The sequence below is a fragment of the Xyrauchen texanus genome, chromosome 27 (assembly GCF_025860055.1).
Source record: "Xyrauchen texanus isolate HMW12.3.18 chromosome 27, RBS_HiC_50CHRs, whole genome shotgun sequence".
Classification (NCBI taxonomy): domain Eukaryota; kingdom Metazoa; phylum Chordata; class Actinopteri; order Cypriniformes; family Catostomidae; genus Xyrauchen; species Xyrauchen texanus.
Window position 1 is genome coordinate 14,033,774 of NC_068302.1, and position 20,338 is coordinate 14,054,111.

Genomic DNA, 20,338 nt, shown 5'->3' on the forward strand with positions numbered 1-20,338 from the left:
ACTTTAGAGCAAAACAAATTTACAAAAAGTATTTGGACACGTCCATAATGATTAGTGAATGTGATGAACATGTGGTTACTCTGTGTGAACATGAGGGGAACTAAATTCATACATCCACTAAAATCATCTTGGGACCAGCTGGTTTAAAGTATATATTTGCAAAAATTGCAGAGACAAAAAGAAGTTAGTTCTTTTGGGTGTAGCAAAAGGTCTAACATCATGTTTTTACATTTGCCACTTGGTTTGAGGTTTTGCTATCTACTGTAATTACATTTATACATTTTAAATTGTGACTTACTGTAAGGGTCTAGATACTATTGGGGTCACTGTAATTATGGAATAGAACTTAGTTTGTGGGCAATGGCGGAGTCAGGAGACAGTTGAGGTGAGTATTTATTTTCTCGCACATACGCACACGGATCAATAAACCAGGCTCTCGGTATCCCAAAAGAACGTAAACAAATGTAGTTTTTTTTTAATCTGTCGTGGCCTGACACACAGACACATTTCCTCTGCCACTCTCTCTCGCTCTGATGCTCTGGCATGCCTTTTCAGGTCTCCCTCCGCCATCACTATAATTAGAGACAGGTGTTAGAGTACTCACAATCCAGGTGACGAGCCTTACCGCTCTCCCTCTCCTGTAGACCGACACATGACCACACCCCCCATGCCACAAATTACTACAGAAATGCCACAACAGCTAATACTATTACTTGTAAGATAATGAAAAAAAAAATTATGCATTGTGCTCATCACTCCTTCATTTAGTAATTTGGCTGATTGGTAATTTGCTTAATGACTACTCTAGCCTTTGCTTTCTTCAAACAGTCATTAGTCAACTCCCTGTACACAGACACCCCTGAGCTGTTGCATCCGATCTGGGGTGAAGGTTGGGGTGAGGCTTCTTGGGGCTGTGTGACTGGTTCCTCTATGTGAGTGGAGCTAGTGATAGATGAGAGAGGGTGGATGATGGGACCCGTGGGACAGGTTTAAAGCACTAAGCCATACAGACAGGATCTCCTCCAGCAATGCTGGGGACCCCAGAAAAACAACAACAGCAGCAATAACAGAGGCAGCGGCTGGGCAAAAACAGAAAAAGTGGATTTGAGAGGAAGAGCAGAGATTTTTAAAGACAGAAAGGACCAGAAATGAACAAAGAATCACTGTTGATTTTGTTCCTGGGCTTTTTTTTAGTCGGTTTGATATGGCTTATGAAATATTCATGACACATACAGGAACAACATCATCAGTGTCATCACCTTCTACCCACATCGTGGGCAGATTGTCACTGTAGCGTATGGAAAATGTTCCGCACAGATGCTTCCTGCCATGTATCAAAGGCATAAGGAGAAAGCTGAAGACGCCCTACACTGTCACAATCCTCACAATGTGAAATCTGAATGAATAACTACATACACATACATTAAATGGCACATTATTGGCCTACCCGTAGAGTAGTAAGTAGAAATTACGGAAGATGAAAGTAAAATGTAAAAAAAGAAATCAATAAAAATACGTTTCCTAAGTACACCCCATTCTGCAATTGTTGCCACAAGCACATCGTCCCGCCCCAATCTTACGCCACTGTATAAGCCAGTCAGTACTTCATGCTCAAATATAATTGAGCTATACAGTGGCATTTTCCGCTGTCAAACTACAGTCGTCATCTGTCTGTCCAAGTATACACAATGCGTAATCAAATATTAAAAGGAAGAACGTCAGCTGAGGAAGTGTTTAATACATGTCACTTGTCACAAACATGCGGGAAGAAGCCAAGCTACAATCGCATTAGCTTGGTCTGTTAGTCCGCCTTTGCTTAAAAAGGACAGGCAAGAAGACTGATGTCTTTTTAAAAGGCATGTAAACATACTGATTATTGCTGTCGTGAGCTGGTCGCGCGGTACTCAAACAAAAACACAAAGCGCATTATTTTGATAGTGCCATAAAGCCACAGTGTTTACCTATACTCTTCTGGAGAATCAACCTTCAAATAGCTTACTTATAGTTGTCTTTGCGTATTAAGCTGGGATAGGAGAAAGTATTTTGACATGGTAAAAAAAAAAAGTACACACTTCAGTTGCCTGGTCTCATAGTATCATATTACTGTACATAGAATTTTTCTAAATAATTTTTAAGTTGCCCGTTGTACGTATCGTGGCAGTTTCTTGTTGAAGTCAGGGTGGCTGTGGCTCAGTTGGTAGAGCGAGTCGGCCACTAATTGGGTTGGTGGTTGGGGGTTCGAATCCCGGCCCACATGCCGAAGTGTCCTTGGGCAAGACACTGAACCCCAAGTTGCTCCCAATGGCAGGCTAGCACCTTGATTGGTGTATGAATGGGTGAATGAGTCACAGTGTAAAGCGCGTTCAATACTGTTAAGGTTAAAAAGGCGCTATATAAGTGCAGACCATTTAGAAGGGCAGATTTTCAGTTCAATTGACTTTTCATTGTGATGAAAAAAATGTAATTTTGCAAATAAAATGTATTGTCCTAAAATTAGGCTTCAACTTCTTTATGCAGAATATAATTTCTTATATTTTTCCTTTTGATTTTAGGGTGAAATACAACATATTTCAAATGAAATACAGTGTCTCTTTGACTATGGTCTGTTTACAAAGTTGCTTGCTACACTCACTAAACAGATAGTGTAACAACTTCTAATACAATGTGTATTTGCGCCACAATAGAAATAAGTCACAACAATAGATTTTATATTACAGTAAAAAAGCACCTCTGCATTTCTGTGAGGCGTTAGTGGATAAATTTGCACTTAATGTGCAAGTGTGTGGGAAGGTGGGTGGGTGCGTGTATATATGTGGATGTGCATGGGCCGATAGAGAGGTTGCCATGGCGATGGCTCAGCACCTAGAGCATACTGGGGAATGAGAGTGAGATGTGACATATATGACCTATCATTATCAATCACATTCTCCAGAGAAACAGAGAAAGATCAAGAACAAGAGAGAGATTGAAAAAAAGATCACCAAAGCCTTTTGGTTTCAAAAATGATTATTTTTTTTATTATTAACCTCGTTCCAAACCTGTATGAATTTATTTTTCCGTCGAACACAAACAGAGATAGCAGAATGTTTATGCTTCTCTTTTTCCATACAGTGAAAGTGAATTCAATGAAAGCTATTGTCTGGCTTCAGAAGACCGCACGGATAACTGTTATGGTCCTTTAGTTTTTTTTGGAGCTCACCAGCATTCTGCTATGTTCCAACAACTATGTTCCACAGATGAAAGAAAATCATACAAATTTGGAACGAGATGAAGCGAGAACATAATGTAAATAAATTTTTCCTTTAACACTTTAACCTTGTGCGATCCAGCATCCACATGTGTGGACATTGTATTTTGGCTTCGCTATATGCAAAGCATATTTTAAATGAATAAATAATGACTGAATACTGTTCACAAGACTCTAGAGCAGCGCTACTCAACTCGCGGCCCACTTTTGCGGCCGCATCATATCATGATCAGAAATATATTTATCAGCAGTCTATCAAATATGTATGAGTATGATATCATAATCAGAAATACATTCATCAGCAGCCTATCAAATATGTATGAATTGAGAGGTGTCCATTTTCATGAGGATTTACGCTAGTTCTTTTCATTGCTAAATCACATTAGCGAGGCATTTCTTATTAGGTAATGTTTGAAATCTTGTTAAAACAGATTCATTAAATTGGTATCGAAAAAAGTATAGTTTAAGAACTGGTATCGAATTCAAGGTATCGATATCGAAATTCTTTGAACGATAGCCTACGCTACTTGTGTCAAATGTGAAATGGTACGACCCCAGTAAAACATTGATCATCCATCATTATTTAAAAAATTAGTAGGCTATTTACTTAAAAAAATATGTTTGAAATATTCACACCAAGGCCATGTGCTTGTGTCCATGATAATGCCTGTCAAAATTACATTTTAAATTTAAATTGAAATGTCAAATGGTGTAACTGCCTGTCTGTTAGAGGCCAATTTTGACAAATATCAGTAGTTTATGATGTTGATTAAAGTTAAAGTAAATATTACACAATATTACACAACATTTACATAAATATTACATTAAGTAAATACTACTTTGACACCTCCTGTTGAACATGAACAGCAGCTTTAAAATACTTCAAACTCCAACAATTCAGTGATAGGAGAAACGTTACTCAAAGATAAACATTTACATCTATAAAATACAATTCATTGAATTTCTGCAATTAATACAATATAATAGAGGGCAATTCTATGCAAAGTTCATCCTTACCATGGAAAAATTCAGTTTTGCACGCACCTGGCCTCATCAACCTGACCTCCTATTCTATTATGAGCCTGATGTGCTGCACATCATCTCTGAGCACGATCCTTTGAACTCACGTCATTCAAAACTAACGATGGAGGACTGGAAACATTTCAAAGCACACGCACGGCCCTAATCCCACATGATTCTCCCTCTCTCTCTCACCTCCTCCACCTCTCTCACACACACACACACACAATTTTTTGGAAACATGTTTTTACTCTGATTTGTTGTTGTCAGAGGTTTTTCCTTCATTGAAATAAATTAAAACACCAAGTTTACTTCACCTTGTTGACTGTCATGCTTGATTTGTCAATTTCTTCAACAAACAATGGCATTTGACTGTAGAAGCAATGTGGTCAATTGGCGTAACCAGTATTTTTCATAAAAATATGATAACATACAGGAAAATGAATGTGGAATAAAATGTGCTCTTCTATTGCAGTGTAATTATTTAGATTATTTAGAAAACAGAGGTGCATTCAGCATCTATAGGCTCAATATTGCAAAAATGCATACAATTAAAATTTTGAGATAATCCTAATAAAATCTATTTTCATATTATATTTTAAAATTATGTAATTATTTTGAAGACTACACATACATACACTCTAGGTGGATAAAATGTGTAATATTTCTCATTCTTTTGTTTGTATATATATATATATATATATATATATATATATATATATATATATACATACATACATACATACATACATACACACACACACACATATATCTCAAAGATTTGAATGCTGCCGACGAGGTACAATGATGACCTCTCCAAAGTTGAGCAGCCCTGCTCTAGACTGTCATTTAAAAGGTTTATTTCTGCCACACCGAGTCACGTGACACAACAGCATGCTGTCGTATTCCTTGAAGCGCTCCTATGGACACAATGCCAACAAATGTACCTCTGTTAAAAAAAAAATCTCTTTACGTTTTTTCATTGACACTTGTTTGGTTGTAAAGAATAGCATATCTAATTTTGTTTGATATGCCATTTGAAAAAATCCATGAATTTTTCGCACGTCAGCACGCTGATTAACATAATGTCTACATATGTGGAAACTGGCACCACATTTCCTCAAAAGAAGAAAAAACTTGTTAGCTATTTTGAATAACTTTCAACTCTAACATCTGTGGGATATTTAGCTTCATTTTAACCTACATTTTGTTATGTTTAATTGTATTATCTCTGTGCAATACGGTTCTATTCATTAACATTAGTAAATACATTCCTATATTCACTGTGCATTTTCATATTGAGAATCAATGGGTTCATCCAAAAGCTGAAAAATATATGGGGTTAGGATGAAATTAAGGTGCATTTCGAACTGTTCTGAGACCAGTGCAGACAGACAGCACACTGGAGGTGAAGTCATTCACTAAATAGGGAGCAAGAGAGCATCCTATAGCTCTCTATGCAGCTAAGTGCATTCAATCCTAAAATCAGACCAAAAGTTAATTTTCAGGTTGCAGATGATGTTTGGACCACTCAACATGTTTGGCAGACATGGGACAATTCAGCTTTACAGAAAATCAGCTGTAATGTCTGTAACGTCTCAAAGACATGAATAATCAACACTCCAGGAAACAAACAATTTGATGAAAAAAAATCTGACTTCCTATAGATTAGTGTTATTTAAAATTTTACAATGTAGTCTTGCTATCCACATATGTGGACATTCATGTTTAGGAAAACTATTTGCTCTAGAATTTTATTTAATTTTATAAATTTTTTTGCTTGTTTATTAGGTGCTACTAGTTACAAAAAGGGAAATGGAAAATGCAGAGCAGTCATGCTCGGATCTCAGGAGGTTAAAGCAGCCAAAGAAAAGTTTTTTGTAGGGGACGCAAAACAGAAACCTCGCTCTTCCTAAAAAACACTGCATAGATTCAAATCAAGAGCCAATGCGAGCATATAAACACTTTTCCCCAAACACACACACACACACACACACTGTCTCACACAGAAACACTGAAATAATCAAGGTCAGATAATAATCAATCACACCCTGTCTAACGACCTTCCCACTGCATTCAGATTCATTAGCAGACAGACCCATAGTCTGTTACTGTCTCTGTCTCTCTAGGCCACAGACAGCTCCCTAAAGCCAGCTGTTGAACAGCACCATTCATTAGGGTGGCACATTTAGCATTTTGTGTAAACATGAAACAGGGCGGTGTTCTGTAGCAGTAGCACCATGATGCTACTGGAATGGATCTAAATGGATCCAACCCCCTTCTATAATAATTATTTAGTGTTAGGATAGAAAAACACCCCTATGTCTAAGGAAAATTTGGTAAATGAGGCTTAAAAAGGCTCTATTCTTAGAAGCAGGCCACTGAAAACAAGGCTGGCAAAGGATGCTTGTTATTTGTTGTCATAATATCAATAAAAAATACTTGTAATACCAGAAAAGAACCTGTTCAACCATTACCTATATCTCAGCTGTGTGAGCATGGTATTATGATATTGACAGGTCAATTGAAATACAATACACTAGCATACAAAATTCAGGGCAAATGATAATTCACAATAACCATTTCACTCCCGTGTTATAACGTGGATTTAAATGCATAATAGTTGGTTCACTACCAATCATCCCTAAATACACAATAATATGCACAAGAAAGCTCAGCAGACATCCAAATTAGACATCTGAAATTCATTATCACTTGTGAGTGAACTGCGCTTGTTTGATTTGTGAAAGCCCTTGTGCTTCACACTAAAACTGCCTTTGTTCAAATAAAAACACTTTAGAATTAGATACTGAACAGCATCAGTCCGATTCTACACCATAGAAACTGTATATGATATAGTTAACATACTGTACAGTAGCACACTCCAATGCAGCAGGCCTGACACATAATACTGTATATCATTATAATATCACTGGGAGCTTCTTAAATCATTTGGATTGGTTGTATGTGTGTGTACGAGTGTATGTTCAGCAGGAGACACCACATTCAGCAGGCAGCAGTAGGAGAAACTGCATTAATGTTTCAGGGACCCTGGGGCAGATCAGCTGCATATTAACTAGGTTAGTATTACACAACGACAGGACAAGTTCAGCCCCCCACCCACCCCCTCCCCCTTTCCCCACTGCTATGGAGATGCCAGCATCATTCTCCTGCCTGTATCCTTCACAACCATGACAATCAGGAACTTGCATGGTGCTTTGAAATTGGTAGACTTAGATGCTTTTTACAAAGAGTGGACAGCACATGGAAGATCTGGTTTCTTAGCAACTGGTAAAGTTGATATACACTTAAGGCCAAAGTGTTTTCCTTGCATCATACTTCATTGACTTTTAACCACACTGCACTTAACATGTGCAGTACATTGCACATGATGTGTACCTTTAATATTAATGGATGGAAACCCTATATCGGAGACTGGAGCTGGTTGTCACACATGCAGGGAAGTTGCCACAAGGGCTAGATCACAGTGACAATAAAAATGGGAATCAAAAGTTCAATTTATATTATATCCAGCTATTTTACGAAGGAAACATTGGTGTTCAATAACACCCCCCCAACCCGGCAATATTTGTGAAAAAGTTCAATAGCTATTTTGGTAGCCAACTCTTCAAGGTATGTGGCTATGTAAAGTCGACTTTCCAATACAAACCAATACAAAAGTGTGAGCCTCGAGCCCCTTTCGCCCAGGACAGCGAGCCACACGTTTACACTATCCTTAAAGCAAGATTACATTAACTTGCAAACTAAACATCAAAGTTAGACCAAATAACTACACAATCTTGGCCAGAAATACCACCTTATCATATTATAAGCATATAACTAACCAAGTAATAAAACAAAGCTGTTCTTTTACGTCTGGGTCTAGAATTGGAAAAAAGCCCCATAGGATTAAAATAATCACACGTTCTTTCCCTTGGACAGGATGTACATGAATATGACACATCAAACACATGACACGAAAGCGCTACACTGTTTGAAAGCTCTTCATGTCCCTTCTTACAACAATTACATCTAGTGATTGAAGTTATATTTTGATACGTTTATTAGTATATGTTTATATGACGCTTGTTAATATATAACATATTGGATGCATATTGGTTGTTATAATTTCCTGTGGAGCTCTTTGGGTATAAACACAGTATGAAACCAGCCTCAGCAGAGCTGTGATTCCACACACAGAACTGTAACCAACCTGGAATCCATATACCAGGGAGATAACCAATGACAACGTTTAGCTCTGACAACTGTGTCCATACTCCAAAGGGTCCAGTAAATACAACCATTTAAGTTCAGGTATGTCATTTTCATGGTTTTTCAAGGGGTGCATTATCAATAATACATATTTTAGAGTATGCAATGAATTAGGGATGGTGTGATTATACGGTTAATTTAACAATAATAAATTAGAATCCATGGTTAAAAACTGTGAAATGCTTTATTTACACATGGCAAAAATATTAGATATAATGTATAAGATTTTATAATATAAAAGATTTTGTAAGCCTAAATTGGAAAACTCAACCAAACCAAACATGAACTTACAATTTAAGCGAAACTGAAGCTTAAACAAATGAATGTAAAACAAGCAGAAGAAAGAAACACATCCTACAAACGGGACAGGATGCTCCAATACAATTTGTGTGTAGTTACTATTGGCGAATAAATTTAGAAAAGTTGCGTCTTAAATCGTCCTCGTTATTTAAAAAATGGCTTCTGTACAAATTCACCGCATTCAACAATAAATGTACATTTTAATCATGATCGGACTTTAAATTGCCTGCTGTAAGCAACGTTTCCCATTGTTATTCATAGTCCAAAGGTTTATTTGTGAGATGTTGTGGACAGTATTTAGAATCTGTTGTCGATTCGTTATGTTGGGATGTCTGACAGACAACGGATTGCTTTAATAACACACTTTTGAAGCACTCTGGTTACATTAGCACATCACTGAGCTTGGGACGCACATACGCATTGCTGTGCCCTAGATTGGAGTGTCTCTTATTACCTCTTATTTTTTTGGTGTTTGTGTCTGTGTTTACAAGTTTTCTTCTTATAGGGCTTACCTTAGAAATCGACATTGGCAAAATGTTGTGTTATAGCTAGGCACCTTGCTCTGTGAAGTATGAACTATTTCTCCAATATATTGTAAGAGAATCCATGCTTGAGTGATTTTGGAGAAGGTATCTAACAGATCATAAAATGTGACCTTCATAATGTGAGCGTGAATTGGCTTCTCTCTGTCCATAATTTCATTTCCCTCTCATCTTCTTTTCAAAATATGGTCAGATGTGCTACAATTTGACACTGATATTTCTGAGTGAAAATAAGATTGGTAGTCTATCTAAAGCTTCACACATCACAGACAGTATCATACTGTACTTTGCCAACAAAACTGTCCATTTGTATTTTTAAAAAAAAGCACAAACTTGGGCTTAATCCTGGCTTTGGTCATTGACTCTAAAAGCCATTACTTAGGGGTCTTGTACCGTACCATAACTAGCTGGGATCACTGCAATCTGTTCCCTAAAAGAAATGCCATTTCATTAGGCACAAACTGGCCAAGTAAACATAACAAATATCCCAGTAAACAATTAAAGCACAACAGAAACATGCCAACAGGCAAATTACATGTCCCAATTATTTCACCCATACCAAGTACTGTATATTCCAAGATTGTGGGAGAAAGAGGCAATACGGCTTTCTGAGCTAATCAGCCTAATCGTCTGTAGTGTCGTTGGATTTACATAGCAACAGTATACCGTACTTTGGGGAGAAACTGTCCCTAGAAGTTACCTACATCTGACAAATGTAATTAACAAGCAATATTTAGGAATTTATTTCACCATAAAACCAGTTTCTAAATTTCTAATAAATACATTAAAACTAGAGATACACCTATAACGGCCAATCATCCAAATCGATAAATGCAATAGGGTTTTTCACTTTGGGGGGGACATTGTCTGATTGTATAAATCAGCCGATTATCACGGCTGACTATGACAAAAGGGGCCGGAAAAACGCATCAGACAATTAGCCTACAATTCTGGCCGTATGGGAAATAAAATGTCTCTTGTGTTCAATTACTTTGAATTGGTCGACAATGACTACAGAGTTGTAATTTCAAATTTTTGCACTTTGGACACCATTGACTTGGACAAGAACACCTCATACATCCTTCAAATAAATCTTTGTTTGACTCCAGCCAGCCAAATTGGCCCAGTTGCTAGGGAGGGTAGAGTCACATGGGGTAACCTCTTCGTTGTCGCTATAATTTGGTTTGCTCTCGTGGGGCACGTGGTGAGTTGTCCGTGGATACCGCAGAGAATAGCATGAAGCCTCCACGCACGCTATGTCTCCGCGGTAACGCGCTCAACAAGCCACGTGATAAATTGCTTGGATTGACAGTCTCAGGCAAGGAGGCAACTGAGATTCGTCCTCCGCCATGTGGATTGAGGCAATTCACTACATCACCACGAGGTCTTAAGAGTGCATTGGGAATTGGGCATTCCAAATTGGGTCAAATGAAATTTGTATGAAAACGGTTAAGACAACAAATATTGGAAAGATTAGAATTTATTTATAATAAAAAATATTTTCTAAGCACATTTCCTGAGTAGAAGTAGGCTAGTTAAAAAAAATTATGTACATTATATATTTTTCAGTTGTCTACTTCAATAAATCTGCTAACAAACAGAAACATTCCCATAATGCCTCTTACCTGTCACAGCTTGAGCTGGCTGCGCCAAAGGAGTCGCATCCACAGGGCAGACATCCAATGGTGCCGTTGGTAAAGTGATCTTCCTCACACTCCTCACAGTCCAGACCAGTGTATCCCGGCATACAATCACACTGACCTGTCTCACGGTCACACTCGTCAGGGTCCGACACGCCCTCTCCACTGCAGTTACACACCAGCTCTTCAGAGGAGACACACAGAAAGTATTACTTATGCATTTTTGGCAACCAAAGAGGGCTAATGTTAAGTTCATGAAATATTAATATAAAGCACAGACAAGCTCACCCCCTATGTCTGGCATTTCTGATAATGGTTTAAGACACTGCAGCCAATGTAAAAAAAAAAAAAGCCATGGTGAACTGCTCTTCAGTAAATGTCTCCTTCATGTCCACTATGCCTCACTCCTCCATCTTGTTGATCTCTGCCAGCTATAATGAATGATTCCCCTGGCCTGATTCTTTGATAGCTCATTAAGTTGATTTTAGACTGTGAGAGCGCACATCTTTAGTATGCAGGACAGGATGTAAGGTAACAGAGAAAGAATGTATAGGGTTGACAGGGAAATAGTCATGCTGAGTCTTTCCAAACCCATATGACTTTCTTTCTTCCGTGGAAGGACACAAAAGGACATTTTCATGCAGCTCCTTTTCATACAATAAAATAAAATGGGGAACAATGCTGTTCCAAAAATGACAAATAAAGCACCATAAAAGTGGTCCATATGATTCAACAGATGGGCCTTGCTTGACATGCCATATTTGAATATTTACGAACACAAATAAGATTGACAAAGCTGTGAAGGGGATGATTATCGGTGTATGAAATTTCGATCTGGTTCTTGTACAAAGCTATTGTATGGATTCAGAGGACTTAGGTTATAGCAGACGGTCATATTGACTACTTTTATGTTTTTTTTTTTGTCATTTATGGAACTTAGTAGCATCTCCCCATTCACTTTCATTGTATTAAAAAAGATCTGGGTGAATATTATGCCTAACATCTTGTGTGTCTGACAGAAAGTCAAGTCAGATGGTTTTGGAACAACATGAGGCTAAGTAAATTATTATTGAATGATAACATTAGAGTCTATTACCACCTTAAAACTGGATTCCAACCCCGATATTACACCAAATTCCAGCTGCTGAAAACAACTGAAGCTTGTGTAATCACAAATCTATAGCAACTGCAATTAAATCAAAGAGGGATTTCCTGCAGTTTTTCTGAAATATCTGAATATTGATCTAAATACAGTCTGGTAACTAATTGGCTCAGCATTATTGAGTTAACCAGCAACATCTGGATGTTGAGTCCTGCTGCAGTTAGCTCTATAATGGAATCTAGCTGAGATTATTTAGCAGAGATCATAGGCAACTTCTATTAAATGAATGGGAGAAATTGGAACGTTCAACCAAGTTCTTAGAGCAGAAGGGATGTCCTGCCTTACAGTTAAAAGAGCCAATTACCTTTTAGATACAGATATCGCCTGTCAATCAACTCTACAACACGCATGCGCATTAATTAAACAAGCTGAGAAAATAGTTAGTTGTACGTTTTGAATGACAATAAAAATGAGTGACATCAAAATTCCACCTCATAATCCGTCCAAGATGATATAAGGGGTTGTCTACAACTAAAACGGAAAACTTCGTATGTGTTTTGACTGTCCATTTACACGACAACGGCGTTTTGTGGCCTGAAAAAGCAAACTTTTGAAAAGAATGCCTTTATTTGTTAACACGATGACGTCACACGCGCGCGCGAATTACGTGTTCATGAACTTCGTCCTTACCTCCAGGGCCAACAGACCAACATGAGATCGCCAGTTGGAGTTCTTAAAAAGGTGGTGTGCGTTATACTCCATGGTCACTTGTAGTAATAAAGCAACCCATTCGTGCGTCCAGACAAAATTGCTCGATGCTTTCGCCATCTTCATTGTTTGTATTCACCGCTCTGTGGAAGAATACGTGTGTGCAGGCACGTAGAGATTCTTTACAAAGTGACATCGCTTCCTACTGACCTGGCATGCATAATACATTGTTTCATACAGGGATCGTTTTGACAACGTTGTCGTCTGTACGCGAAACTTTTCAAAAACGTAAAGGAAACCTTTTCCGTTTTTAGTACATCGTTGTCGTGTAAACGTACCCTAAGATGATTCTATTCAGAAAGTGTTTGATCTCACAAGCAAAGTGGGCTATATTTGTAAAAATGTATATCTGGGTACATTTAAATCTATCTTTCATGTTATACATGTTTTTATTCACCAGCCTTTGTTCGCCCACTTATGCCAAAGCAGCCTCTTAAGAGTGGAGGGTTTATGCTCTTTTGGTGGGCCATTTAAATCACAGGACAGAAATCAAAGCCAGACGAGGGGTTAATCATTGTTTAGCCTTTACAATTCCTGAGTAGCATCACCTCTTTAATATAAAACCTCCCTCCCTGCAATAGATATAATAAGAAGACAATAAAGATAGGTACAATTTCTTCAGCCTTTGAAGTTTAAAAAGATAGACAGAGTAAACCTTTATAAAAAATAAAACCTTAAGATAGATGGATAGATTTTGTATGTATTGTAACCTAAAGCCATGATATTCCAGGTGTTTGTTTACATTTTTTATTTTTTTTAAGTTGGGGTTTGAATTTACCAGCATTCAGTTGGCTCATTTAAACGTCCTGTCAATGTAAGTCTTTGGGATTTTTCAGATTTTTGACCGTCCGTGGTGTGAAACTGATCAGTTATATAAGATAAAGCAATGTGAGTCAGAACAGTCTTAACGTCTGTGCCAAGTTTGGTGGATGTGGATTGAAAGCTGTAGGAATTACAATTGGTCATTTTGGTGTTGGTTTAAGGATTTTAGAAAAAACCCTAAACAAAGTCTGTAGAACAACAGTCAAGCCAACCTTATTAATAGTTTTCTGTGATTATTCTTTGCTTTTGGAACAATAAAATATCGTCAAATTATAATCTTTGTTATTATGAATAATCTTATGTTTTAGTTTGCACCCATCAAGATCCAAATAAATAGAAAATATTTAATAGAGTATGAAGTAGGCCTACCATTAATTTCTGAAGTATTTAATGGACTGGATTATTGGAAAATAGGCTTCCTAATTACTAATACTGTCACATTGCTCACCCCTTTTTCAATATAACGATTTATCTATTGGCCTTTCAATTAGAAATCTGCCTTTCTTCTTGAGTTATTTGGCAAAATCTATAATCAGTTGACCTCTAATAATCAATGCACTCAAAGAACAGAGAATATTCAGTGTAATGTTAACAATGACAATGGCATGCTCAGCAATGCATCAGACAGAAGATACTTCACACAGCAGTGATCTACATTTAAGGAACAGTTCACCTGAAAAATAAACCCTCATGTTATTCCAAACCTATATTACATTGTTCTCTGAAACAAAGGAGATTTTCTTCTTTCCCCACAATGAAAATGGTGACTGAGGTTATCTCTTTTTGTGTCCCAAGGAAGTAAGACATTCATATAGGTTTGAAACAGTAAAGGGTGAATAAATAATGACAGAATTTTCATTTTTGGGTGAACTATCCCTTTAAGAGCCATATGTCTTTCTTTGGATCTCTCATGCCTCCATCCCCAAGAACCCATTTCACCAGATTTACTGCAGCAGGTCACCCAGAGTGGCACCTGCTGAGGGGAAAAACATCATTTGTATGCACAGGCAGACACACTTTCTAAAACACAGAGCTATGGAGTGCATACGTCGTAAGCACCTTCTGCTCCTGAGGGGGCTGTGGAGGTCCTTGATAAGAAGCTTACTGTTCCAAGTCTGACAGATTATGCATACTACATCCATGTAAATGAGTCTGCTGACCAGACTCATCTGTTTATAACAATATTCAGAAAATATTAAAAATGACAGCATGATTACATCTAATGCGCAGCTGCTAGGATGTAGGTCAAACTCGCTCACCTCTGAAATCATACGTACCATATGCATTTATCTGCTTCTATTAAAATATTGCAAACTCTGAAGTAAAATAAAGCTAAAGTCCTATATACACAGTAGCAACATAAGATGTAAGCTCGGACTGCTGCAAATGGAGCTTTTCGAATATGTTTAAAGGGCTTGTTTCATGAGGAATCACATTTACCTTGAGGTCATTTTACTATAAAAACAAAGTAAATTTCAAAACTCAAAACGAAATTCTCAATGCAATATAAGCATTTATTCAAACCAAGCTGCAAGAAGCCTTGTTCCTGAACACCAAAGGGGACCAACCTGGTCTATTTTTAATTATATTTGAAAATAAACATGCACTAGACAGACATCTATGACCATTGTCATGTATCTCACACCGCTTTTAACGCAGTGTCAAGTTACAACTCTGAAAGAGACCTCATTCTGCTTCATTAGTTGCTCTTGATGTTGCTGTTTTGAGCACAAACGTGTCCTGAGAGCATTCTCACGCCCATCTGCTTTATTTTTAATTGTTGGTACATGTAAACATGCACTAGATGGACGTCTTTGACCATTTTCAGGCACTTAGGCCAAAACTAAGCATTTCAAACAGAGGTTCAGAGACAGGGTGGAAAATTATCATATATTACTAAATTATGACTTGTTTTGGTGCAAAAACACTTTACTAACGTGCATGTTTAGGATAACTAAATGAGTATGCTTATCAATGTTTAAAGGGAGAAAACACTTGATGTGAAAGGCTGTTCTTATTTTGGTAAATTTCCTCTGTCACTTGGTAGAAACGAGCCAAATTAAACAATACCAACATGGACAGATTGCCTAACATGCCCTCATCCTTGAAACCCATAATTAAAACTATGCAAGGCAAAAGAAAATATTACCCAGACTACATTACATATAGATTAGTTTAATATTAACATATTTCAACGTTTTATTTGTAGGACATTTTGTTTATTTTGGTAATGTGTTGGGTCACCACTTAATGTCCATCGTAAAATCTGGGTCCTGATGCAAAACAAGTTGAGAACCACTGATCTAAAGGTGTCCCCATAGCACTTCCTGTTTCTTAATAAAGGCAGGCTTAGACACAGTCCCATGATTTGGCTTTTTTGGACAATGTTTCCAGATTATAACCTCAACCATCAGGAACAATAGCCCTGGAATCTCTGATGCATTGTTGGTAGAGCTTGCTGGTCTATAATGAACTACATTTACATTTACATTTATGCATTTGGCAGACGCTTTTATCCAAAGCGACTTACAGTGCACTTATTACAGGGACAATCCCCCCAGAGCAACCAGGAGTTAAGTGCCTTGCTCAAGGACACAATGTTGGTGGACGTGGGGATCGAACCAGCAACCTTCTGATTACCAGTTATGTGCTTTATCCCACTACGCCACCACCTTTTCTTTTGGGCTAGAAATGTTGTTGAAGAGCAATGCAAGAATTAAAAAAGGGGGGGTTGTCCTCCTTTTGTTCTTTTCAAAGTGAGTGCAAGTTTCTAAATGTATATAAACATCTAAATGTATGCAGTGTACAATCACTGGGGTCAAATACCATTTTGTCAGTGCATTGGTGGTAAATGCCTGTTTTGTTGTCTTGGGGATTTAGCATTATTATGGAAACAATAATAATGCTAAATAAACATAAGAACAATTGGTGTTCCCAAACGACTATTGCAAGATTTATGTAGACCTCCCTCTCATTAGCAGTGTGACCTGTTTTATTTACAGATGAACACAATGGATCGCCTTTCTTACCAGCTATTACTTGCAACATACTACTGAAAATGTTCCAATAAGAATGTAAATAAACACAGCTGGATATACTATTCCTAGAAATGCTGGCTGATGGTGACATAGGAAACATAGATCCTGAATTCCTTCATGGTGAAGAGGTAAAGCCTGGACAGATAGACCACTGACTGGTTAGGACACAAACAGCCTGCAGATAAATCAATGAGGAGCCAGTATAAACACATTATAATATGATTTGCCACATTACAGCAATGGAGAAGCACTTAAGCCACATTATACATCAGTGTAAATCCAGCCTGGCCTGTTGTATCATATGGTATTTAAATAAAGTCAATCAAAGGTCAAGTTTTACAATAAGTCAATTATTTTGGATGAATGGATGGATGTATTTACCTGCCGATCCATACCTCATCAATACATCATACTGCATGTCTATGACTTCTAATGAAGTTATTTCTGAGAGGAATGATGGTTTAGTCCAGAAAAGGATAAAAATGACAGAGCAGAAAGCAGAAAAGGCCTGATGATCGCAAAAGGATTATCAAAGCGGACATGGCATTTGCTTATAAGAATAGTCCCATCTCAGGAGCATTATATCATTCCGTTGTTTATTTGAACTCACCTTGAGAATTTTCAGAGGTTGTCCTAAAATCGGGCACGGCTTTATTGTCAGATATCTGCGACGTTTTCATGCGTGTTTCAGGAAAACTGGGCTTTCTCCGATCAAATGCGCCCACATAGCTGGGATTAGACAGAGATGGGGTGGAGGGGTCTGTTGTTGGTGGTTTAATGGTGGTGGCTGCGGGTGCGGCGACATTTATCGGTTTTCTGGTGGACGTGATCGTGGGCGCGGGTGTTAATGCGACAATACCGAGCCGGTACCGTGGAAACCCGTTAGCGCTCGTATTTAGATGGTCGTCGGCGATTTCACGAGGTTTCCTAATTAACGGCAGCGCATCGTAAGAATGAAGCGCCTCGGATAAACCCATACACACAAACACGATTAATGAGAAAGTCGGAGATGTAAGCATTGTTAAGGCAAGCCACCACATAATAAAATCTCAACGCTCCATGAAAACCTCCTCGAAACGGACTTCGCAAGGCCTCCGTCCTCCAATTTCCATCAGGTTATTCCAGACCAGGTGGTTTCCAAGCCGCCCCGATGTTGCCTACTCCACCATGTCCGAGAGAGACCCCCTTTTTTCAATGGCTATGAACCGACTGCAAGGTGCTTGATCCGCACCGACCTGTAGTAGTTACGCAGCGCATTAGAGTGGCACACTTGCTGACCAATCAGAATGCAAAGAGGCTTATGCGCTGAAGTCAGATGTGTGCTTTTTTTCTCTCCGCTTAAGAGACGGTGAGAATTCTGATTGGTTAAAATCAGGTGCGTCGAAACCTCGTTGTGGGTAGCTGGCTGGTTCATGCCGTCAGACGATCATTAAAATATTTCCACTGCTCGTTTTATTGTCTATTGTTGAATCAACACTGGAGATACATAAGGAAATGACTTCTAAAAATAATAGCAAAAATTATTTGTACAACATTTGGGCTACTCGTGCTTTTTATTCTGTCTTCCTGAATAATTATGTATTTATTACTATTGTATAACCAATGGTTGTCTAAAGGAATTTCTATATGAGGAATAAAAACACTATTCTGTTTTCTACCTGTATCTGTATATGGAATCTGTATCAGTATTCTTTGGATTCATATTATTTTATACTATTATTTTTATTCTGAGGTATTATTTTTTTATTGTTCTATTCATTTGTTCACTTATACAGAATTAATTGTATTGTATGTAGCCTACTATATCGGTGGTATTCTCGATTGAATTTCTGCGGCATCCAATACTGAGCACTGTGAGTGCGCCATCTTTTGGTTGTGCAAAAGTATGCAGATGTCCTGTCTTCTGATCTGTCGTTACAGTATACTGTAAAAAGTGGTAACATGCAACAATTGTCCCTTTTTTAGGTTAACATTTTTTTGTGTATCCTATATGGTCAGGTTTTTGTTCTGTATTGTAAAATAGCTTTCATTACAGTGGCCTCTTGTCCATAGATAGCAGAAATATTGTAATTACCCTTTTAGATAAATGTACAATAATGTTCTACAAGACCATAAAATTATTAGTTTGCAATATTCCGCTACATGCATTATGCATCTAAAACTTTACAAAATGATGGTGATGACCTGACACCTCCAAAACTGCAACATACACCCTATATTTTGTATATTAAACAATATTGTATTAAAGATTCAAAGGCATATTTTTGCATCACTCGCATTCCTGCTGTTTTGAGACTTTGTCAAGGTGAAAGCCAACATTCATATGGACATCTTCTCAGGGATGCGTGAACACCTGGGGACGTTCAGTCAGTGAGATGTCACTGTGCACAGGTGGAGGCACAAAGATGAACAGAAACCCCTGCGCAAATCAGTGATTAAACCCTATATTGATAAACAATACTATAATGTATAGAATTACTATTTTCAAAGAATGCATCCTTGAACCTGTTAAATCCTGCAATTCTATTACTGTATGTTGAAGGATCTTTTCTGAGTAAATCCTTTTAAATGAAGCACAATCCTGCTAACCTCAATAACAAAACAATGACATTATATAAATGTGATGCATTGACATTGGATATTCTGGGGTTTCAGTGACAGCTTAAAAACACATTGAACATTAGTTAATACATGTGGTATCATGAATAAACCATTAACAGTATATTGATTATAGCATTTATTATCCTTTTTTAATATTAGTTAATAAAAATACAATTGTTTGTTGTTAGTTCATGTTAGTTCATAGACAGTGCATTAACTAATGTTTAAAAACACATATTTTGATTTTAAAAATGTATTACTATGTGTTGAAATTAATATTAACTAGATTAATAAATGCTGTAAAGGTATTGTTCATTATTATTACATGTTAACTGATGTTGTTAACTAATGTTAACAAATGGAACTTTATTGTAAAGTGTTGCCGTAGAAAAAGTTACTGAGTGCACTTTTAATGTGTCTTTAATGTGTTTGATCAAATAATGGTTTTAAATTCATTGTTAACATTTTAATGTAATTTTAATCACTCTTCTTGATTAAATCGTTTAAGATATTGAAGTATTCGTGTATTCAGATGTCGTTGCACCTATATCCCATTTTATGTTAAGCATGAGTTACAATGTTAAGAATCAAATACCTTTGATTGTTTCAAAGATTAAAGTAAAAATAAACTAAAATAGACCTTATCCAAAACATACATTTGTCTGCACCTTGTTCCTCAATTTTATGTTTGGTTTATTTTAATAAACCAAAATAAGAAATATAAGTTATTGTTTTCATTGAATATAAGAAGGGAAAGTTTGATAGGTTTGATTTTTAATTAAAAATAAAGAATCCCAAAAATGTGCTAAAAGTCCCTACTTGCACATTATTTAGAAGACACAATTGCAATGTAAAACTGAATATTGTTGTTCTTGACAAAACTAGACAAATCAATAATGTTTAATATCTTACATATTATTCTAACAACCTATGAAAAAAGATTAAAAAAAAAATAATTATTCAAACTTTGAATTGAAACTTGTGTC

The 20,338-nt window shown here is 37.1% G+C and overlaps 1 protein-coding gene across 1 annotated transcript in view; it reads right to left on the reverse strand.

Annotated features, from left to right (window-relative positions):
* The window catches only part of LOC127621045 (multiple epidermal growth factor-like domains protein 9), a 54,992-nt gene extending 37,007 nt beyond the window's left edge, over positions 1-17,985 (reverse strand). Inside the window, exons 1-2 of the mRNA XM_052094471.1 lie at positions 17,362-17,985; positions 11,007-11,205 (exon numbers count right to left, since the gene is read on the reverse strand). Of these exons, the coding sequence (XP_051950431.1) occupies positions 11,007-11,205; positions 17,362-17,791 (629 nt within the window). The 5' untranslated portion in view covers positions 17,792-17,985. The remainder of the gene's footprint in view (positions 1-11,006; positions 11,206-17,361) is intronic.
* Positions 17,986-20,338: the final 2,353 nt, after the last annotated feature.